A 23,531-nucleotide genomic window follows, 5' to 3' on the forward strand; every position below is an offset into this window, starting at 1 on the left:
TTTCCCCATCTCTTCCCCCTTTTCTTCTACCCAGGGCTGGTGCCCAGGTGCAGTGGTAAAAGGTATGGAAGCCTCATTTGCCAAGGACAGTAAATGTACTGTCGGTTTAGAGGCTTGCTTTTGAATGCATTTCTTCTAAACGCAAGGTAATATAGAAGCACCAACGAAGTGGACATGAATTGGAGCAAACTCTGGAAAATAGTGGAGGACAGAGGAGCCTTGTGGGCACAGTCCATGGGGTTGCAAAGAATTGGACATGACTTAGTGACTTAAGGAAAAAAACACGTGAAAGACTGTGCCATCTTCTAATAGATCTTCAGAAATCAGAGCCAAGTTCTGATTTCAGTCTGTGCTGGAGACAGACGCCTGGCTGAGTTAATGGAAGAATGGCAGCTGGAGGGACTGGGTTCCTGGGTGCAGGTGGGTGGTGCCTGGAGCCTGTGAAAGTCTGACTCACACCTGGGCCCATGGAAGAGGCTTGTCAGGCAAGAGAAATCCCTGTAATTTTGGGGCGCAGGGTGAAGGGGTCCTGAGTAAGGACAAAATGCAGGACATTAGGGCACAGCATTGAAGGCTCCTGTTGGAGCGGTAGGTGGGGTTCTCCGCTCCACAATTGGGAGTGAGACGCCGGAGCACAGAGGGACAGGGAGGCAGCAGTGTCACCCCACGTTCCCAACCTCCTAGCACCCCAACTCCTTATGCCAAGAAATGAGCAGCAGTAAGACCCTTGCCCCCCTGGGCACTCACAGGCTAGTAGGGGACTTGATAAGATTTCAGGTGCTACCTGCCAGAAATAAAACAATGGGATGGAGAGTTTGCGAAGGGAAGCACCGGCCTCCTCGGAGGTGTTGATGGGAAGGAGTCTTCCAGCGCAGGGAATGGTGACTGCAAAGGTCCTGAGGCAGAAAACAGCTAGAGACCCTGGAGAAAGCTGCACTGTGAGGCTTCAGCAGGGACAGCGAGGGCGCGGTGGGTTTGGGGCCGGGGAAGGCCAAGTGGAGTTTTTAGGTCACGGAACTGGATTTTAAGTGACAGCAGCAGCAGCAGGCTCGCCCCCTGAAGAGTTTTAAGGTTAGCCTAGAACCAGGAAATCAACCCTGAATAGTCATCGGAAGGACTGAAGCTGAAGCTCCAATACTTTGGCCACCTGATGAGAAGAGCCGACTCATTGGAAAAGCGATGCCGGGAAAGCGTGAAGGTGATTGAAGGCAGAAAGAGAAGGGGACGACAGAGGATGAGATGGTTGGACAGCACCACCGACTCAGTGGACATGAATTTGAGCAAACTCCGGGAGATGGTGAAGGACAAGGAAGCCTGGCGGGCTTCAGTTCATGGGGTCGCAGAGTGGGATACGACTTAGCGGGCTGAGCAACAGAACCAGCTTCGGAGACTTTCCCTAGAGTTGTATTATCTCCGCGGTGGGGGTGGCGGGCTGACGCGGGGCACCCGCGGCAGGCCCCGCCCCCGAGACCTGAGGGGCGGGGCTCCGGACAGGCGCAGGTCCCTCCCCCCGCGGCCCGGAACCGTGCTACAGCCCGGAGGTCGCCGGGAAGAAGCCCAGTACCAGCCCGCCTTGTCTGTCCTCCATGGCTGCCACGCTGCTCGCCCGGGCCTGTGGCCTTGTCCGCGGAGGTGAGTGCGTTCCGACCCCGCACGGTGGGGCGGCGGGCGGGGCAGGCGTGGGTCCGGGCAGCGGGTTCACCCCTGCGGCAGGGCGGGCGGAGGGGCGATGCCCCCTCCGGATCGCAAGGCCTTTGCCCCAGTTAGGCTACTCCTTGCGCCTGCGTGGCCCCTGCCCCGATCCCCAGTCCCAGCCCGCTTCTCACGCTGCACCACCGCCCCCACCCTCACCCCCTCACTTATTGCACCTTCGGAGGAGCTTCAGGGTATGCCATTCCTAGGGTGCCAGGTCTGGGGTTGAACCCAGACTGTGACCTTGGGCCCTTGTGTGAAACAACCACAGTAATAACTGCTGTTCTCATAGAGTTGTTACAAGGATTAAAACACAGGTGCCTGGCAGATTACAGGAGCTCGCTGGTAGCCTCTTTCCCATCTTCTAATTTCTCTACCCTGTAGCCGCAGTGGCACCTGTGGCCAGGGCTTCCCTTGCCTGGTCAAGACCCACTCACCCCGAATAATAGTAAAGGGGACCCTCTTTGAGAGCTGTCGCCACTCTCAGCAGGGTTAGGGGTACGTGCCAAGTGCTCTGGTTAGTTTTCCTGGTTCTAGTCCAGGAGCAGAGCACTACTGTCCTCCACATTCAGAGAAACCGGTGGAGTTAAGATCCTTGCCTGGGGTCACAGAGCTGTGCTGCTGCTGTCACTGGTTATGCTGGCCACCGAGTAGGACTGTTGTACAAAGTATTCAGCAAGCATGGCGAGCATTCCGTTCTATTCTCAACAGCAGTGTTAATGACATTTTGGGCCCCTAGTTCTTTATCATGGGTTCTGTCCTGTACAAGGTTTAGCAGTATTCCTACCCACTCCCTACCACCCTTTGGCTGAGACAACCAAAAATGTCTCGGGACATTGCCAGATGTCCCCCTGGGGGACACGAGTCATCTGTGGTGGAGAACCACCCAGTAAGTGAAAAAGTGAAAAAGTGTTCATCACTCAGTCGTGTCCAACTCTGTGACCCTATGGACGGTAGCCCGCCAGGCTCCTCTGCCATGGAATTCTCCAGGCGAGAATACTGGAGTGGGTAGTCATTCCCTTCTCCAGGGGATCTTCCTGACCCAGGGGTCGAACTTGGGTCTCCTGCATTGCAGGCAGTTTCTTTACCATCTGAGCCACCAGGGAAGCCTACCCAGTAAGTGGATCACTGTTATTATTTTAATTACTACATGATACCTCTTGCATTCCCCTTCCACTGACTCCTTTTCTCTCTGGCAGCCCCCTGGCCTTGGGGCTGGCGTCGCCTACATACCGTCTACCAGTCTGTTGAACTGCCCGAGACTCACCAGATGCTGCGGCAGACGTGCCGTGACTTTGCCGAGAAGGAGCTCTTTCCCATAGCAGCCCAGGTGGACAAGGAGCATCGCTTCCCAGCAGCTCAGGTGAGGGATCCAACCTCAGCACCCAGTGATGGGAATCTTCCCTCTGCTCCAGGATAACTGGTGACAGTGACAACCAGAGGCAGTGACACTGCAGCCAGGGAACCCTCAGGGTGTGTGGTCCTGAGAGCCAGAAAATGCCCTGGAGGTTTCCACTCTCCAGCATGAGGCCTGTAGCCAGGATAATAACTTCTGGAATAACAGTAATCGTGGTGGATGATTGCTATGCTTACTGTATACCAGGCATTGTGTTGATAATAATAGTTAACACATAAAATGCTGACATGTGCTTGGCACTCTCCTAAGTGCTGATGGGTTAGCACACCTGTTTCTTTTCTTTTTTTTTTTTCGGCTGCATCATGCAGAATCTTAGTTCCCTGACCGGGGATCGAACTCACGCCCCCTCTGGTGGCAGCTCGGAGTCTTAACCATTGGACCACTAGGGAAGTGCCTAGCTTATCTTTCTCTTAAAACTGTCCAATGAGATGAAGGTGCCATTATTACGTATCCTGTTGTGTAATTGATGAAACTGGGATTGATGAGAGGCTTAAATAATGTGGCCCAGGATCATGGAGCTGATGAGTTACAGAGCTAAGGTTCCAACTCAAGTCTGTCTTCTGCCAGCTGCTGAGATCCCAGTCAGTCCTGTCCTTCCTGAGCCACTGTATCGTTCCTGCAAGGACAAGCGCTTCTGCTGTACCCTCCCATGGGATTTAACAAGTTGTCTGGTACATGATTGTAAACACTTAGTAGATATTGTTGAGATGACTTGTGATAAAGTGATTCTGTCAGGCCTGAATTCAGAACTTGTGATCGCTGTTACCATGCTTCTTCAGCCTTGGGGCCAGTTTTCCCATCTTAGTGCGTGCTGTGTGTTCACAGTATACCAGGCACTGTGCCTGGACTGTGGATATAACATCCAAAGAGCTCAAAGTAGAGTAGGTGAGTGGCATTCTGAGCACCAAAATGAATTGGGCACCTTTTATGTGGTAAGCCTTGAAGTTGTCTTCATCGCATTTAGTCATCCCCAGCTGCAGGTCTGATCTCCCTTTGGCCTCCTGGAATGGTTGTGAGGATTGTAGGCGATCATGTATGTTAAGTTCATGGTGCATTCGAAAAACAGAAGCTATTAATACTATTATTATTTTTATTACAGTTGAGAAAGTTGAAGCACAGAGAGGGGATGTGATTTTCCAAGGCTTACCAGTCTGTGGAGCTAGAATTCATACTCCAAGTGTTCAGTTCAGTTCAGTCACTCAGTCGTGACCGACTCTTTGCGACCCCATGAACTGCAGCACACCAGGCCTCCCTGTCCATCACCAACTCCCAGAGTTTACCCAAACTCATGTCCATCGAGTCAGTGATACCATCCAGCCATCTCATCCTCGGTCATCCCCTTTTCCTCCTGCCCCCAACCCCTCCTAGCATCAGGGTCTTTTCCACTGAGTCAACTCTTCACATGAGGTGGCCAAAGTATTGGAGTTTCAGCTTCAGCATCAGTCCTTCCAATGAACACCCAGGACTGATCTCCTTTAGAATGGACTGGTTGGATCTCCTTGCAGTCCAAGGGACTCTCAAGAGTCTTCTCCAACACCACAGTTCAAAAGCATCAATTCTTCGGCACTCAGCTTTCTTCACAGTCCAACTCTCACATCCATACATGACCACTGGAAAAAGCATAACCTTGGCTAGACGGACCTTTGTTGGCAAAGTAATATCTCTCCTTTTCAATATGCTGTCTAGGTTGGTCATAACTTTTCTTCCAAGGAGTAAGCGTATTTTAATTTCATGGCTGCAATCACCATCTGCAGTGATTTTGGAGCCCCCAAAAATAAAGTCTGATACTGTTTCCACTGTTTCCCCACCTATTTCCCGTGAAGTGATGGGACCAGATGCCATGATCTTCGTTTTTTGAATATTGAGCTTTAACCCAACTTTTTCACTCTCTTCTTTCACTTTGATCAAGAGGCTTTTTAGTTCCTCTTCACTTTCTGCCATAAGCTTGGTGTCATCTGCATATCTGAGGTTATTGATATTTCTCCCAGCAATCTTGATTCCAGCTTGTGCTTCTTCCAGCCCAGCATTTCTCATGATGTACTCTGCATATAAGTTAAATAAGCAGGATGACAATATACAGCCTTGACGTACTCCTTTTCCTATTTGGAACCAGTCTGTTGTTCCATGTCCAGTTCTAACTGTTGCTTCCTTACCTACATATAGGTTTCTCAAGAGGCAGGTCAGGTGGTCTGGTATTCCCATCTCTTTCAGAATTTTCCACAGTTTATTGTGATCCACACAGTCAAAGGCTTTGGCATAGTCAATAAAGCAGAAATAGATGTTTTCCTGGAACTCTCTTGCTTTTTCCATGATCCACCGGATGTTGGCAATTTGACCTCTGTTTCCTCTGCCTTTTCTAAAACCACCTTGAATATCTGGAAGTTCACGGTTCATGTATTGCTGAAGCCTGGCTTGGAGAATTTTGAGGATTACTTTACTAGCATGTGAGATGAGTGCAATTGTGCAGTAGTTTGAACATTCTTTGGCGTTATCTTTCTTTGGGATTGGAATGAAAACTGACCTTTTCCAGTCCTGTGGCCACTGCTGAGTTTTCCAAATTTGCTGGCGTATTGAGTGCAGCACTTTCACAGCATCATCTTCCAGGATTTGAAATAGCTCAACTGGAATTCCATCACCTCCACTAGCTTTGTTCGTAGTGATGCTTTCTAAGGCCCACTTGACTTCACATTCCAGGATGTCTGGCTCTAGGTGAGTGATCACACCATTGTGGTTATCTGGGTCATGAAGATCTTTTTTGTTCAGTTCTTCTGTATATTCTTGCCACCTCTTCCTAATATCTTCTGCTTCTGTTAGGTCCATACCATTCTGTCGTTTATTGGGCCCATGTTTGCATGAAATGTTCCCTTGGTGTCTCTAATTTTCTTGAAGAGATCTCTAGTCTTTCCCATTCTGTTGTTTTCCTCTATTTCTTTGCACTGATCACTGAGGAAGGCTTTCTTATCTCTCCTAGCTATTCTCTGGAACTCTGCATTCAGATGCTTATATCTTTCCTTTTCTTCTTTGCTTTTTGCTTCTCTTCTTTTCACAGCTATTTGTAAGGCCTCCTCAGACAGCCATTTTGCTGTTTTGCATTTCTTTTCTATGGGGATGGTCTTGATCCCTGTATCCCATACAATGTCACGAACCTCAGTCTATAGTTCGTCAGGCACTCTGTCTATCAGATCTAGTCCCTTAAATCTACTTCTCATTTCCACTGTATAATCATAAAGGATTTGATTTAAGTCATACCTGAAAAAGAACTGTACAAAAAAGGTCTTAATGACCCAGATAACCACTATGGTATGGTCACTCATCTAGAACCAGAAGTCCTGGCATGCAAAGTCAAATGGGCCTTAGGAAGCATTACTACCAACAAAGCTAGTGGAGGTGACAGAATTCTAGCTGAGCCATTTCAGATCCTAAAAGATGATTCTGTGAAAGTGCTACATTCGATATGCTAGCAAATTTGCAAAACTCAGCAGTGGCCACAGGACTGGAAAAGGTCAGTTTTCATTCCAACCCCAAAGAGGGGCAATACCAAAGAATGTCCAAACTACCACACAATTTCACTCATTTCACTTGCGAGCAAGATAATCCTCAAAACACTTCAAGCTAGGCTTCAACAGTTCATGAACCGAGAACTTCCAAATGTGCAAGCTGGATTTAGAAAAGGCAGAGGAACCAGAGATCAAACTGCCAACATCCCCTGGATCATCGAAAAAGCATGAGAGTTCCAGAAAAACATCTACTTCTGCTTCATTGACCATGCTAAAGCCTTTGACTGTGTGGATCACAACAAACTGTGGAAAATTCTGAAAGAGATGGGAATACCAGACCACCTGACCTGCCTCCTGAGAAATCTGTACAGAGGTCAAGAAGCGATAGTTAGAATTGGATATGGAACAACAGACTGTGTCAGAATTGGGAAAGGAGTACGTCAAGGCTGTATATTGTCGTCCTGTTTATTCAACTTATATGCAGAGTACATCATGCGAAATACCGGGCTGGATGAATCACAAGCTGGATTCAAGATTGCTGGGAGAAATATCAGTAACCTCAGATATGCAGATGATACCCCCTTATGACAGAAGGCAAAGAGGAACTAAAGAGCCGCTTGATGAAGGTGAAAGAGGAGAGTGAAAAAGTTGGCTTAAAACTCAACATTCAGAAAACGAAGATCATGACATCCAGTTCCATCATGTCATGGCAAACAGATGGGGAAACAATGGAAACAGTGACAAACTTTCTTTTCCTGGGCTCCAAAATCACTGCGGATAGTGACTGCAGCCATGAAATTAAAAGACGCTTGCTCCTTGGAAGAAAAGCTATGATAAACCTAGACAGCGTATTAAAAAGCAGAGACATCACTTTGCCTACAAAGGTCTGTATAGTCCTTATATAAGCTATGGTTTTTCCAGTAGTCATGTATAGATGTGAGGGTTAGACCATAAAGAAGGCTGATTGCCCAGTAATTGATGCTTTCAAAGTGTTGTGCTGGAGAAGACTCTTGAGAGTACCTTGGACTGCAAGGAGATCAAACCAGTCAGTCCTAAAGAAAAGCAACCCTGAATATTCAATGATGCTGAAACTCCAATGCTTGGGCCACCCGATGCAAAAAGCTGACTCATTGGAAAAGACCCTGCTGCTGCTGCTAAGTCACTTCAGTCATGTCTGACTCTGTGCGACCCCCTAGGCGGCAGCTCAACAGGCCCTGCCATCCCTGGGATTCCCCAGGCAAGAACACTGGAGTGGGTTGCCATTTCCTTCTCCAAGAAAAAGACCCTGATGCTGGGAAAGACTGAGGGCAGGATGAGAAGGGGACAACAGAGGATATGTTTGGATAGCATCACCGAGTGAATGGACATGAGTTTGAGCAAGCTCTGGGAGATGGTGAAGGACAGGGAAGCCTGGCGTGCTGCAGGCTTAGTGACTGAACAGCAACAGGGGATAAAGGAACAATTGTAAGAATTGCCTGAGGTTCTAGGGCTTGGGGAGAAATGGTGCTAAATCTTCTGATCTCTGATCTTGCCGCTGCCTCACATGAACTGGACGCTCTCATTTTGGTCACTGATGGGATGCAGCAGTTGCCCAGGGTGTCCCTTCGCTGAGGATCAAAGTGTATCGGCTCACAGTTTTTCTCACTGTCTCTGTTATTATGGGTGGTGCTCAGCTATAGTTACAGAAGGAAATCCAGGACTTAAACAAGCAGAAGGATCAAAACGGTAGACACAGGGGTAATAGGATAGGCTGCAAGATTTAAAATAATACCAGTCGTGTTTTAAAATGACGATAGTAATAATAACAGGAGTAACTCTCATTTGGGGGTTACCATATTCCAGGTTGTTGTCCAGTTGCTCAGTCGTGTCTGACTCTTTGCGACCCCACAGACTGTAGCCCGCCAGGGTCCTGTGTCCTCCACTGCCTCCTGGAGTTTGCTCAAACTCATGTCCATTAAATTGGTGATTTTCATGTACTTACCCTTAAATCATCGACAAAACACTCAGGCAGTTTCTTCACTGATCTCCAGTTTTCGGATGAGGAAACAGAAGCCAGGAATTTCATTTCTCTGTCGATAAAGCCACAGGGCTGGGAGCGGAGGAGCCGGATGTAGACTCTGTGCTCCCCACAACCTGCAGGAAATGCTTAGTCAGTGTTTTCTAATATTTTTTTTCCTGAAGAATTTTTTCTCCCAGGAAAAGTGGGTTTCCTGAGGAAGAGTCAAGGGGAGAAGAATTGAGAGGTGGACAGGCCATGAAGGAGGTGGAAGGCTAGCGCCAGTCTCTGCTCACTTGGCTGGTTTTATAATCTAGGTTTGAACTTTGGTCTTTCTGTGTCCAAACCTAACCCCCACAACTCCCAGGGGGAAAAAAAAGGAACAGTTATGGATATACAATGCTATTACATAATAAAGGGAAATTAGAAATAGAATGGTGTTTCCAAACCAGCTTTGGACTCCGGAAGCTGAGGAGGTATATGTGAATTTTTATCTATTTATTTATTTTTGGCCGCACTGTGTGGCTTGCAGGATTTTAGTTCCCCAATTAGGGATCGAACCCAAGTCCCCTGCAGCGCAAGCACCGCGTCCTAACCACCGCAACCGCCAGGGATGTCCCTGTATGTGCGTGCTTATATCTAGAAAACGGAACCCAATTTCTTTTCCTTCACTCAGTGAATGTTTATTGAGTAAGTTTAATGTGTTGGGTCCAAAATCTGCTTTTCCTCCTCTTGCCCTAATCTCAGATGATAGTGTACCACATAGAAGCCTCTCGAACCATACTCCATTTTTCCTCTTATTCACATGCACAGACTCTCGTTACCGCCACCCTGGTGGTGTCCCCTGAATAGCATCACCTTTCACCTCTCCTACCAAGAATTTGTCACTCTGTGTTCATAATCCCTGGTTCTCTGGGTGTGCTTATCATGCTATTGTGTGTGTCCTGTAACCCAGTTATTTTCTAAGGTTGCCTTCCTGAAGGCCAGGCTTGTTCAAACCCCTACCTCCTGGCCCAGCGAAACACCTCCTTGCCAAGTAAGCGCTTGGCATTCAGCAGATGTTTGCTGAATTTATGGACTTGAACTTTTTGGTCAAGTCATCCTGAATGCTCTTACTGTCCCAGCACTCGGCATACACCGGCACAGCGTAGAAGCTGGGGAGGTGGCTCCCGTGGCCCTTTCCCACGAATAAAGCAACGGATCTTCAACAAGTAAGGAGACGTGATTCTCTAAAGGGAGTTAGTTTGGACTCTCATGAGCATCAGCAAACTCAGGACAAATTTGACTTTTTAGAAGTGTGAGCTTTAGAAGTGACTTAAAAGCACTGATTTGTATACGAAGCATCCTCTGAAACAGGTCCCACATATGAAGGCAGAGGTGCTGAAGGCTTGCTCTGCTAAGAAAGGGGTCTTTCTCTTTCTCACATGTTCTCTTGGGAGTTTTGTTTTTTTGTTTTTAAATAAACTTCATGCATTTAAAATATTTATTTATTTATTTACTTTTGGCCATGCAACTGGGGCCTTCCCAGGTGACTCCGTGGTAAAGAATCCGCCTGCAATGCAGGAGTTGCGGGTTCTATCCCTGGGTCAGGAAGATGCCCTGGAGGAGGGAATGGCAACCCACTCCAGTCTTCTTGCCAGAGAAGCCTGGTGGGCTACAGTCCATGGGGTCACAAAAGAGTTGGAAACAACTTAGTGACTGAGAATGTACGCAGCACATGAGAACCCTTAATTCCGACACCCTCATGCTCATGAGAGTCCAAACTAACTCCCTTTAGAGAATCACGTCTCCTTACTTGTTGAAGATCCGTTGCTTTATTCATGGGAAAGGACCACGGGAGCCGCCTCCCCAGCTTCTACTCTGTGCTGGTGTGTGCCAAGAACCCTTAATTCAATCAGGAATTGAATCCGAAACCCCTGCGTTGAAAATGGGGAGTCTTAACCACTAGACTGCCAGGGAAGTCCCTCTCTTGCGGGTTTGGAAGGCAGTGGCACCCCACTCCAGTACCCTTGCCTGGAAAATCCCATGGATGGAGGAGCCTGGTGGGCTGCAGTCCATGGGGTCACTAACAGTTGGACACGACTGAGCGACTTCACTTTCACTTTTCTCTTTCATGCTTTGGAGAAGGAAATGGCAACCCACTCCAGTATTCTTGCCTGGAGAATCCCAGGGACAGGGGAGCCTGCTGGGGTGCCGTCTATGGGGTTGCACAGAGTCGGACACGACTGAAGTGACTTAGCAGCAGCAGCAGGCTTGGCCCGGTCAGGGTTGCAGGTCCACACTCCTGGTTCACAGACACAGGCATGGAGAGTAACCACTGTGGGTCGTGTCTCTGAGGGGCTCTCCTTGCGATCGCTCAACATTGGCAAAAATATTGGCAAAAATATTAGGGAGGCTGGCTGCTGTTAGCCAGTTAACATCAAACATGCCGAGATCAGAAATGGTTTCTGCAGCTGGACACACGGTCTTTTTGTGTATATGTGTACTGCTTTTTATTTCGTCTTCGCTTTCTTCTTGATCACGCCGTCTCTTCTCTCCACTGCCTTTCTGTCTCCACATTTTCCCTGGAATGTTCTTGCAGCTGGCCATGGCGTATTGCCAGAAATCTCCAGATACACTTGAGAATGAGAAAGCTTGGGGGGGAAATAGCATGCTGGTGAGGCCGCCACATGGGTGCAGTCACTGGGGACTCCGGCAGCTTTCTCTTCTGGTACAGAGAGCACTAGGGGGCGGGGTGAGGGGCAGAGAGCCAGGGGCCCTGGCTTTCTCATCGGACTCTGGGTGTCCCGGGACCGTCACCATCTGCGCGAGAGCCCTGACCCATCACAGGAAAACGGGGTTGTCCTTGTCCTGCCTGTACTCCACCTGGGAATTTCGGTTCCCCTTCTGTCTCCTGGGGTGAAATGGAGTCTTCTTGGTGTGGTGGGCTAATGTGTCACTTATCCCACGGTCGTGGACCAGAGAGAGAGAGAGAGAGACTAAAGAGGGGGGTGTGTGTCTTAATGCCTAGAGAAGCTGGATGGTGCATGTAGGGTGAGACAAATGGGGCTTTCTTATTTTTTTTTCTACTTCAGTTTCTTTTGCTGTTTGGCCAGAGAAAGCCCTCCAGTGGGGTTCCTATCTGGGCCTGAGCATGAATCTTGGGGACCCTGCATATTTCTGGCTCCTGGTAGAATGCAGCTATAGCTGGTAAGCCAGCACAGGTCTCCCCAGTAAACCACTACCTCACTCTGGAACAGGTTTGCCGGAGGCTATAAGTGTGGGCTCGAAAGGGGCTCTGTTCTGAGGCCATCCCGGCGCTGGCACTGGGCTCTGAGTCCCCAGGTTGTGCTCAGAGACAGACAGCGCCTCAGCTGCACTCTACTTCCCACCCTCACCCACTGCTTGATCTGGTAGCTTGCAGTGAACCATGTCGGATTCAGTGACCTCCCAAGAAGATTCAGCTTCAGGACCAGAGACCAGGCTTGACCACTCAGGGCTCTTTTGTGGCAGAAGTTTTATTACAGTGAAAAGGGACAGAGGAAGCTTCTGACACAGACATCAGAAGGGGGCGGAGAGTGCTAGTCTTAGCAAGGGAGCTATATATATTTTTAATTGGTTATTACAATAAATCAAAAGAATGTCTCACAGTTGTAAAGATCTTACTAGACCCACTCCCACAATTTACATTTTAAGATGACTGAATTAGAACTAACAATAGAAAGATTTTACTAGACCCCCCTCCCATAATATACATTTTAAGATAACAGGATTAGTCAGAAGGTTCTCAAGAAAGAGAAACATGTCCTCAAGCAGGATACATTGTTGTTATATATGTAATCCTTGGGCTTCCCTCATAGCTCTGTTAGTAAAGAATCCACCTGCATTGCCGGAGACCCCGGTTCGATTCCTGGATTGGGAAGATCCCCTGGAGAAGGGAAAGCCTCCCCACTCCAGTATTCTGGCCTGGAGAATTCCACAGACTGTAATACAGTCTATAATATAGTCTATGTTGCAGTCCGTGGGTTCGCAAAGAGTCAGACAGGACTGAGAAACATCATGTTCAAGAGAACAGGATCATGGACAAGAGAAACATGTCCTCAAGCAGGATACATTGTTGTTTTATATATAAAATCCTTAGTACAGAGTTGAAGCTGAGTTGTTTTATCAGCTCTGGGCTTAAAGAAAAAAACATCTGATGTGACTAAGACTAAGGAATATAGGGGGGAAAAAATGTGTCCCTTTCTCCTCCTTGAGAACTCCAGACCCCTATCTCCTCTTTGAGAGCCCCAGACCCCTCTTTCCTCCTTGGGGACCCCTGACTTCCTATCAACTTACCTAGAAATTGACTCTCAGACCCTCGCACCCTCACCCACTCCTCCATCCCCGCCAGCTCCCTGAGCAGTGTCACCTGCTGCTGTCCCCAGGTGTGCGGTGACCACAGAATTTTCTTTTTTTTAGTGACTCTGGAACTGCCACGTCCCTGGTGGCTCTGAATCCTATTCGTCACAGTGTACTAGCTTCTGATTGCTGTTGCAGCACCAGGCCCCAGAAGCAGTAAGGCAGTGCACTTAGCACTTGACCGTTCCTGGAGGACAGAAATCCAAAGCTGGCCTCTCTGGGCTCTGATCAAGGTGTGGGCAGGCCTTTGGGCAGGCCCCCGGGAGAATCACTGCCTGGCCTTTTCCTGTTTCTCCTCTTTCCCTTACAAGGGCCCTGTGAGGACACAGGATGTCCTGGATGATCCCCTGGATGATCCAGGGAAGCCCGTCCTCACCTCAGGGTCCTTTGCTTAATCTCGGCAGAGTCGCTTTGAACATACTCAGTCTCGTTGAACCTGGGGATTAGGGCGCGCTTGTCTCTGTGAGGCTGTCATTCTGCCTCCTAGGCACGGGCCATCTCCTCCCCCGTATTACAGGGGAGACCCTGAGGTGGGTCAGGCCCACCCCAAGCGTAGAGTCTTGCAAATTGTCTCGCATGGGAACAACTCAAGGTGGAATCAAACACCCAGTTTCATAGAGGGACACAAATCATTGTGAAAGTTCAGCAAATTCACCGATGCCCCTCTTCCCGGACATTGCTGTCGAGTCAAGAACGTCTCAGTCACTTAATGATAAGAAATGCCACTCTAATTCTTAGAGAAATGCAAATGGAAACTATAGGGGTACCACCTCACACCAGTCAGAATGGCCATCATTCAAAAGTCTCTGAATAATAAATGCTGGAGAGGGCGTGGAAAAAAGGGAACCCTCCTATGCTGTTGGTGGGAATGTAAATTGGTGCAGTGGATAACAGTAGGAGGCTCCTCAGAAAACTGAAAATAGAGTCGCCATGTGGTCCAGCAGTCCCAGTACTGGGCATATATCCAGACAGCTATAATTTGAAAAGATAACATGGACCCCTGTGTTCATAGCAGCGCTGTGCACAATAGCCAAGACATGCAATGGGCAGATGAACGAAAAAGGAGCATGTGGCACGTACATAGGGTGGAATATTGCTCAGCCATGAACAAGGATAACATAATGTCACTTGCAGTACCGTGGTGGCCCTAGAGGTTATCATACGAAGTGAAGTAAGTCAAAGAGCAAGACAAATACCATGTGATATCACTTACATGTGTTACCTAAAATACATCACAAATTGAACCTACCTATTAATACAGAACAGAAACAGACTCACAGACAGGGAGAACAGACATGTAGTTGCCAAGGAGAAGGGGGTGAGGGAGGGACGAATTGGGAGTTTGGGATTAGCAGGTGCAAACTCTTGTATACAGGATGGATAAACAGCAAGGCCTTTTCTGTACAGCACATGGAACTATATTCAATATCCTGCGGTAAACCATATGGAAAAGAATATGGAAAAGAATCTGTATAGCAGAGTTACTTTGCTATACGGCAGAAAATTCACACAACGTTACAGATCAACTGGCGGTTGCCGGGGTCCAGCCCCGGTGGGTCCAGGGTAATTCGAAGTGGGGATGGAGTCGGCGTCTAGAGGAAAATTGATTAATTAAAGATATGGAGAGAGATTAGAAAAGAATAGTGTAGTAGGAAAATTAGTGGAGAAAAGAGGCTGAATAACTTGGTTTACGAGGAGAACCAATAAAACTCTGACACAAGGAGTTTGCACCACCTACGTAGGCCACAGGTGTCTTCCAGGTCTCCCGAAGGAGCGGAGACACAAAGTGCCTCCCCGTTCCGATCTAAGAAGCCCCGGCAAAATTAGTAGGCCTGGTGAGCCTCCGCGCTCCAGATGGAAATTCAGCCAGAAAAGAAGAGAGCGAGAAAAGACGACACGGGGGAAACCAGTCTTTCCACGAACTGGGCCGTTTCTTTATTATCCAGGTCCGCTTTTATACTTTTAGTTGTACATAGAGATAAATGTAAGAAACAGAGTCACACAGGGTCAGCTGCTCTGACCCTTATCTAAAGACAGTGTTCTTTGCATATCTTTGTTCTTACAAGGGTCTTACGTTTGTTTACAATATCTTCTGGTCTGGAGACCGATTAACATTTTATGGCCCCATCTTTCTTTCTATTGATGAATGTTCAGTTCATTTCAGTTCAGTCGCTCAGTCGTGTCTGACTCTTTGCGACCCCATGAATGGCAGCACGCCAGACCTCCCTGTCCATCACCAAATCCCGGAGTTCACTCAGACTCACGTCCATCCAGTCCGTGATGCCATCCAGCCATCTCATCCTCAGTGGTCCCCTTCTTCTCCTGCCCCCAATCCCTCCCAGCATCAAAGTCTTTTCCAATGAGTCAACTCTTCGCATGAGGTGGCCAAAGTACTGGAGTTTCAGCTTTAGCATCATTCCTTCCAAAGAAATCCCAGGGATTGATAAAGGTTAGTCAATCAGAAAACTTGTTTTCCCTTATGATCTACTTAGTCTTAAGATAGTGATAAAGTTACATTCTTACATAGCAAGGACACAATGATTTATAACAAAGAAAGAGGAGTACAGTGATTTATAACAAAAAGAAAATTCATTAACTCAAAAGTCTAGTATTGCTAACATCAAAACTACTGTATTTCTTTTTCTACATTCCAATTACATTGATTAACATACTCCCAGGTGCCTAAGGATATGGAGGCCTGGCGGCAATCATTAACTCAGCAATGAAACCCTTCACCAACATGATTTTTATTTTTAGAAAAACCCTATGCTAACTAAGACTTTCAAAATACTCCAAACTCTCTGTGCTGTTTATGGTTGAGAGGCTGTAAACAATCTCAAAATTCTCCAAGCCAGGCTTCAGCAATACATGAACCATGAACTCCCTGATGTTCAAGCTGGTTTTAGAAAAGGCAGAGGAACCAGAGATCAAATTGCCAGCATCTGCTGGATCATGGAAAAAGCAAGAGAGTTCCAGAAAAACATCTATTTCTGCTTTATTGACTATGCCAAAGCCTTTGACTGTGTGGATCACAATAAGCTGTGGAAAATTCTGAAAGAGATGGGAATACCAGACCACCTAACCTGCCTCTTGAGAAATCTGTATGCAGGTCAGGAAGCAACATTTAGAACTGGACATGGAACAACAGACTGGTTCCAAATAGGAAAAGGAGTACATCAAGGCTGTATATTGTCACCCTGCTTATTTAACTTGTATGCAGAGTACATGATGAGAAACGCTGGACTGGAAGAAACACAAGCTGGAATCAAGATTGCTGGGAGAAATATCAATAACCTCAGATATGCAGATAATACCACCCTTATGGCAGAAAGTGAAGAGGAACTAAAAAGCCTCTTGATGAAAGTGAAAGAGGAGAGCAAAAAAGTTGGCTTAAAGCTCAACATTCAGAAAATGAAGCTCATGGCATCCAGTCCCATCACTTCATGGGAAATAGATGGGGAAACAGTGGAAACAGTATCAGACTTTATTTTTTGGGGCTCCAAAATCACTGCAGATGGTGACTGCAGCCATGAAATTAAAAGATGCTTACTCCTTGGAAGAAAAGTTATGACCAACCTAGATAGTATATTCAAAAGCAAAGACATTACTTTGCCGACTAAGGTCCGTCTAGTCAAGGCTATGGTTTTTCCTGTGGTCATGTATGGATGTGAGAGTTGGACTGTGAAGAAGGCTGAGCACCGAAGAATTGATGCTTTTGAACTGTGGTGCTGGAGAAGACTCTTGAGAGTCCCTTGGACTGCAAGGAGATCCAGCCAGTCCATTCTGAAGGAGATCAGCCCTGGGATTTCTTTGGAAGGAATGATGCTGAAGCCGAAACTCCAGTACTTTGGCCACCTCATGCGAAGAGTTGACTCATTGGAAAAGACCTTGATGCTAGGAGGGATTGAGGGCAGGAGGAGAAGGGGACGACAGAGGATGAGATGGCTGGATGGCATCACTGACTCGATGGCCGTGAGTCTGAGTGAACTCCGGGAGATGGTGATGGACAGGGAGGCCTGGCGTGCTGCGATTCATGGGGTCACAAAGAGTCGGACACGACTGAGTGACTGAACTGAACTGAAAAAATCATGTACGTAGTAGCAAGAGTGTGGATAATCCTGTTACACAAGCTAGTCTGCCAGCAGAGAGGTTTGACCTGAGACACTCCTTTTATATGCAGGAGACTATTAACTAGAGCTCTAAGTTAATTTTCCAGAGAAAGGTGGTCAGGGATAGCCCCTGTTCATGTCAGAAGAGTGTAGTATAACAGACAGATTTTGGTTTTGGGGGTAGATGCTCGAGCAGATCTAAGGGACCCCTTGAGTTCTTGATCTACCTTGCCTGTATGACCTTGTCATGGGTGGGGTCGGGGAGTCCCTTGAGTCCTTTGCCCGTCGGGGCCCTTCCTCATGACCTTTGCCATGGGTGGGATCTCCTGTGCTGGCTCCCGGCAAGTGGTCAATAAGACTTTCTTTTTTAAACTCCGTACACGGATCTCTCACCTTGTGCAGACTGAGCTGGTTGTAGTCCTGGAGTCAGTGCTGGGTTTCAGTCTCACCCCACCATTTACAAGGTCCACCCTGTGCAAAGCGCTCCACCTCCCTAAGCTCCGGCTTCCTCACCTGTGACATGAGGTTGACTCAGCAAGCTTCAAGCTTCGGAGAGACTCGACCGAGAATATACATGAAGCGCTTTCCAGCGCTGAGCATGTAAAAGGCACTTGATCATTAACCCCAGCCACTCCTGGATTCCAGGTCAAACATTCCAGGCTCTTCCCTTTTATCGAGTCTTTCACTGGCACTAGAATACAGCAGTGGGCAAAACTGCACCATCTCTGCCCTTGTGGTCAGGGAGAGAGACCGTAATCAGAACAAGCACATGAAAAGGTGTGAAGTTACAGGTCCTGCGGGAGTGTGTGATTAAAGGATTTGACTCAGTGAGGTCCGAGATGGCCACCCAGCAGAAGTGATGCCTGAGCTGAGACCCCCAGGCAGGAGGAGTTAACAACCAGTTGATACGGGGCATCACTGACAGGAACAGCATGTGCAAAGGCCCTGTGGTGGGGAGGACAGGCTGTGTGGTGAGCGTGAGGGGCTGAAAGAAGGTCTGTGTGGCACTGTGCTGCCCTGCTCCTTCACCTCAGAGCCCCCCAAAGCCTTCTTGTGCCTTCTGCGTGCTCACTGGTTGTGGCTGTAGACACAGAGATGAGTGAGGGCAGAGTATGGGGACAGGACTGCCTGAGACAACAGGGCTGTCATACAGATCCAGCCTTGGGGGTTCCGGGGTGGGTGGTTAGGGTCACATGACCTGAGTTTCTGCGGGCACCAGCCTGGGGGCAGGTAGGTTGGGGTTGGAGAGGGTGGGCCCTGTGGCCCCACCCTACCCCCCGTCCCCCGGGAGCTGCCCTTGACTTCCTTCCCTGGGGCCAGGTGAAGAAGATGGGCGAGCTGGGGCTCATGGCCATGGACGTGCCCGAGGAGCTCGGCGGAGCCGGCCTCGATTACCTGGCCTACTCCATCGCCATGGAGGAGATCAGCCGGGGCTGCGCCTCCACGGGAGTCATCATGAGTGTCAACAATGTGAGTCTCCCGCCTGGGCCTCGGACACACAGGCAGCGGGGGAGGGAGGCTCCAGACGGCCCCACGTCCGGGCACAGCCCTCCCTTGGCTCCCCGCCCTTGACCGCCACTAGGCCTGGTCCTTGGCATGGCGCCTCTGGAGAGAGGAGGCCTGGGGGTGGGTCTGCGGGTGTGCTGGGACCTGCGACGACCTCCCCACACTGTCCCCCCAGTCCCTCTACTTAGGGCCCGTCCTGAAGTTCGGCACCAAGGAGCAGAAGCAGCAGTGGGTCACCCCCTTCACTAGCGGCGAGAAGATCGGCTGCTTCGCCCTCAGTGAACCAGGTACCACCCCGGGACCGTGCTCGCCCGCCCCGCCCCCGCCCCGCCCTGACTGCGCTGGGAAGGACGGACCTGCACCCCGCGGTCCCTTTGGCTTGGAGACAGCCAGGTGCCACGTCCCCCCACCTCTAGAGAGGGAGCTGGTGTGGCCCTCCAGCCCCTTCTCTCAGGAGCCAGACCCTGATTCCCCGCGCCTGGGTCTGGCTCATCAGCTGTGGGGGTTGGGAGGTGGGGCGGGGATGGGGCGCGGAATGGGGGTGTTGCTTGGTGGGGTTGCGGGGTGCTTGGTGTGGGAGGTGTGAGCTTGGGTCCTGGGCAAGCTGGCGGCGGTGGACTCTGAGTCTGCGTGTGGGGCAGGGAACGGCAGCGATGCAGGGGCCGCGGCCACCACCGCGCGGGCAGACGGTGACTCGTGGGTCCTGAGTGGCACCAAGGCCTGGATCACCAACGCCTGGGAGGCCTCAGCCGTCGTGGTCTTCGCCAGCACCGACAGATCCTTGTATAACAAGGTGGGGGCTCCGCAAGGGAGGGGCGGCGAGCCGTTCAGTTTCTCCAGCTACGTCTCTGGTCTGACAGAGCCGCTAGGGCTCCAGGGCTCTTGCCAGCCGACCCTTTCCGGCCCCGGGCGGCGCTGTCCCCGGAGGAGCCGGCAGAGGGCATCACAGCGAGGTTCTGAGGGAGGTGGAAACTGCGGGGTGGGGTCGGGGGGTGGGCCGAGTGGGAGTCTCGGGTGATTCGTCTGAGGGGCATGGCCTCGGGCCGGTGAGCAAGTCAGGGCGGTGTCCCGGGCCTCCAGGGCATCAGTGCCTTCCTGGTCCCCATGCCCACACCTGGGCTCACGCTGGGGAAGAAGGAAGACAAGCTGGGCATCCGGGCCTCGTCCACGGCCAACCTCATCTTCGAGGACTGTCGCATCCCCAAGGACAGCCTGCTGGGGGAGCCGGGGCTGGGCTTCAAGATCGCCATGGTGAGCCTGGCAGCGAGGGGGCGGGGGATCCCTAGGGTGAGGCCCTGGGGAACAGCCGGCCCCTGACAGGTGGGTCCTCACAGCAAACCCTGGACATGGGCCGCATCGGCATCGCCTCCCAGGCCGTGGGCATCGCCCAGGCCGCCCTGGACTGTGCTGTGAGCTACGCCGAGAACCGCAGTGCTTTCGGGGCACCCCTCACCAAGCTGCAGGGCATCCAGGTAACAGAGGCGCAGCCTTGCCTGGACGCCAGAGGGACGCGATTTCGGCCTGTCCTCTCGGGCTCCCGGACGGCTTTCAGCCTTGGCCCTGTCCTCCGCCCTCCTCCATCCCGCCCCTCAGGAAGAGGGGAGGGCGGGCCAGCACTGACGGTGGGGCGGGTCTGGGCTGTTGCAGTTCAAGTTGGCGGACATGGCCCTGGCCCTGGAGAGTGCTCGGCTGCTGACCTGGCGCGCTGCCATGCTGAAGGACAACAAGAAGCCTTTCACCAAGGTGCCAGTGGGGCAGGGGTCTCCCCGGGCCCAGGCCAGAGCTTCCGTGGCGGCAGAGGCACTGAGGGAGCCGTCTGGGCGGGGTCCCAGTTCCTTGAGCCTGTGGGTTTATCGCTCCAAGGGGCGGCTTCAGCAAGCCCGCCCTGTTGAACAGGCCAGGTGCTAAGAATTTCTGACGCCACCGTCCTCTGTGGTTAGGAGGCGGCAATGGCCAAGCTGGCTGCATCGGAGGCCGCAACTGCCATCACCCACCAGGTGAGCGTCCCCACTGCCTGGGTGAGCTCCCCAGGGTTGGGTAAGCGGCAGTGTGCCGGCTGCTGCTTCCTCCCCGCTGGTGCTTCCGCGGGGATGGTCCTGCCCTGTCTCTCCCCCACGAGTTGGGGAGGGCGGGGGCTGGTCTTCCTTTCCTGAGCCCTCGCGTTCCCCCTCAGGCCATGCAGATCCTGGGCGGCATGGGCTACGTGACGGAGATGCCGGCCGAGCGGCACTACCGCGACGCCCGCATCACCGAGATTTATGAGGGCACCAGTGAGATCCAGAGGCTGGTGGTCGCCGGGCACCTGCTCAAGAGCTACCGGAGCTGAGCCCTCTTTGGAGGGCCGACCGTGCCCGGCCGGGGAGCTGGGCTGGCCCGAGGACCCTGGAAAAGGGGGCAGAAGGAGGGGCAGGGCCACGCCCCCTCTTGCCAGGACCCCTCCCACCCCAGGCCCAGCCTCCTGGGTGGGCCTGCTGCCGGCCGTCACCTCTGTCCACCCTGGAGTCAGGTTCCTAGGAGGAAGCGGAGGCGGGGCTGCGACCTGGCCTGAGGACGCCCATCTCCAGCTCAGTTTCTTGACTTTGTTCCCTCTCCACCGTTGACCGTGCCTTATTTTCTTCATCTGGGGGCTGGCCCGTGGGGAGAAATGATCCCCCCGGGGACTCCCCGGTTCTGTCCTGTGGGTCCTGGCGCTGAGCAGGAGACCCAGCGTCTGCCGTTTCCTCTGAGGTCAGGGTCTGGAGGAGTGGGGTGGAGTCCCGAACGACCACATCTCGACGCAGAAGTTGCGTTCTCTGAGGCCCCTTGGGGCTGGGTCGTTATGGAAGCCTTCCTGCGCACCGATAACCTTTGTAAAGTATAAATGAGTACAGGTGAGGGGTCTGACGGGACAATTATATGTGGGAACCGAGTAATAAAGCATACCTGTCCCCTGACCCTTGTGTCCTTGCCTGAGTGCTGCTGGGGAGGGAACGATGGTCCTTTAGCCTGCTCTCTACAAACCCCCACCCTGTGTGAGTGTGTATGTGAGGGGGGGGGGCGGCTGAATCGAACCAGGAACTCCTGCATTGCAGGCAGGTTCATTACCGTCTGAGCCGCTAGGGAAGCGCAAAGTTTTGGAGAGGGGTTAATCATAAACTCAGCAAGGAAACGGGTTTTAGGAGAGTTGGGTTTTCAGTCCCGGTGCTGCGGGGCTGGCGTTGGAACGGAAGAGCCTCTGCGGGGATCGAGGGGAGCACGCGACCATCACCGCTGTGGCCCAAGGCAGAGAAGAGAGTGGAGCTGCTGGAGAAGACGGAAAAGGGGGTTGGGGTGGGTGTGAGAAGAGCCCGCAAAGAGAGCTTCAGAGGAGGTGGGGACAGCCCGCCGCAGCCGAGCGGGAAGGGCTGAGACGTAGACTTGAGGTCTCTGGAGGGCAGAGGGAACGGGGACATGATCCATTTGGAGCCACCATGCAGTGGGCGCCCAACCACGCGGGCCGTCGCCGCCCGCGGATTCCGTGCAGGTGAGGCCGCCTCCAGCCCGCGGACCCCGGGCGCCCAGGGCCGGCCTTGCTTTTGACCCTCCGGCAGCGCCCGAGCCGAGGCTCCCGCGGGAGAGAGCGGTTCTTTGGGCACACGTTCCCTGGGGGCGGGGCGCCTGGTCCAAGTGCGCGGGATGGAGGAGCCTGGCCGTGCGGGGCCGGGAGGTGCAGCGGAGGCGGCGTGTTTCCCCCACTGCGCAGGCGGGCGAGGCGTGAGTGGTAACAGGTGCGGGATCCCGGGATCCCGAGATGCCCAGGCGCACGGACGCGGCCGCCAGGAGCGAACCGACCGCTTCGCTGCTGCCTCGGCGTCTGCGGAGCTCCGCCTCCTCCTACTCCAGGTAAGCGGCCAGCGCACCCCTCTGCGGGACCCTGGGTTGGGGTACAAGCTGAAGGTGCGAGGAGCAGCCTGGGATTCAGGGCTCCTGCCCCGGAGCAGCCACGGTTGAGCCACCTGGGAGGCTGGGGAAGGACGATCTCTCTCAGTGACTGGGGCACCACAGGCGTCCAGATGGCACCACAACGCCTCCAACAAGGCAGCCCTGGCTCCTGGCCCGGGTGAGGGTGTGGGGACAGGCACGAGGCTGAGGCAGTCTCTGGGCCTTTCCTCCAGGCAGTGGTGGAGGGTGAAGGGGCTTTGAGGTTCACAGGGGAACAGAGGGGGCCCAACCTGAGCCCCGGTCCCAGGCGGGGCGCCTGGCTGGGAACCTGCTTCTCCTGCTCTGGACTCTGGCCCCTCCTGGCCTGGCATCAAGCCTGCCTGGCCTACCTGCGGCAAAGGCTCCAGGCCGTGAAGGGCCAGGCAGCCAGAGCCACAGAGCTTCTTCAGGGCACAGGGCTGGGCCAGCGGAGTCAGCCCCGCGCAGGAAATACGCTGATTTGCCCAGTGGCCGCCCCAGCTGACCGTGTTCTTCTCAGATGGGGCTGGGAAGAACCTCAGCGACAGGGCCAGATAGAGCCATGCTGAAGAGCCTGAGCTACTCCATCTTGTAAAAGAACTCCGTTTTGCAAAGGTAACGGACAAACAGACTTACACTTTGGATATTGCCTAAACTTGCCCCACTGTGCACAAGCCAATCAGCCCTTAGGTTAAACCTCCTGACTTTAAGTTCAAGAATTTGTGATTTACCTTGGAAGTAATGATTTACAATTGTGACATTTGTGATTTACCTTGGAAGTAATGATCTACCGTGGAAGTAAAAAAACCAATCAGAAATCCACACACAACCCTATAGAAGAGGATAACCAATCAGTAGTCCTTCAGCCTGAACACCCCCTTTGTTACCCTTTCACCTGAATATTCCCTGTATAAGCAGTGTAACCCAAAACTTGGGGCTCCTCTCCTTAGCTGCTGCGTCGGTAATGGTGGGAGCCCCAGCTCAAGCTTGGTAATAAAAACTCTCTTGCTTTTGCA

At 51.6% G+C, this 23,531-nt stretch overlaps 1 protein-coding gene across 2 annotated transcripts; it reads left to right on the forward strand.

The window, feature by feature from the left end:
* Window positions 1-1,517: 1,517 nt before the first annotated feature.
* Window positions 1,518-21,514, forward strand: ACADS (acyl-CoA dehydrogenase short chain). 2 transcript variants are annotated; one of them, XM_068989902.1, is made up of 10 exons: window positions 1,518-1,632; window positions 2,892-3,055; window positions 18,412-18,561; window positions 18,773-18,884; window positions 19,239-19,390; window positions 19,678-19,848; window positions 19,932-20,069; window positions 20,245-20,340; window positions 20,538-20,594; window positions 20,771-21,514. In XM_068989902.1, exons 1-10 carry the CDS (start codon window positions 1,587-1,589, stop codon window positions 20,921-20,923), a joined length of 1,239 nt encoding a protein of 412 aa, XP_068846003.1. In that variant the 5' UTR covers window positions 1,518-1,586; the 3' UTR covers window positions 20,924-21,514. The 2 variants fall into 2 exon arrangements, with proteins under 2 accessions (XP_068846003.1, XP_068846004.1); XM_068989903.1 differs by lacking the exon at window positions 20,771-21,514 and having other exon boundaries at window positions 20,494-20,588.
* The last annotated feature ends 2,017 nt before the right edge of the window (window positions 21,515-23,531 follow it).

This window comes from Capricornis sumatraensis, chromosome 17 (genome assembly GCF_032405125.1).
Source record: "Capricornis sumatraensis isolate serow.1 chromosome 17, serow.2, whole genome shotgun sequence".
Lineage (NCBI taxonomy): Eukaryota > Metazoa > Chordata > Mammalia > Artiodactyla > Bovidae > Capricornis > Capricornis sumatraensis.

Excerpts from the sequence above, each read along its gene's own strand:
- ACADS (XM_068989902.1), top strand. The coding sequence starts at position 1,587 with ATGGCTGCCACGCTGCTCGCCCGGGCCTGTGGCCTTGTCCGCGGAG. Across the intron at positions 18,562-18,772 it reads TCATCATGAGTGTCAACAAT|TCCCTCTACTTAGGGCCCGT; the intron begins GTGAGTCTCCCG and ends CTGTCCCCCCAG. Across the intron at positions 20,341-20,537 it reads ACAAGAAGCCTTTCACCAAG|GAGGCGGCAATGGCCAAGCT; the intron begins GTGCCAGTGGGG and ends CTCTGTGGTTAG.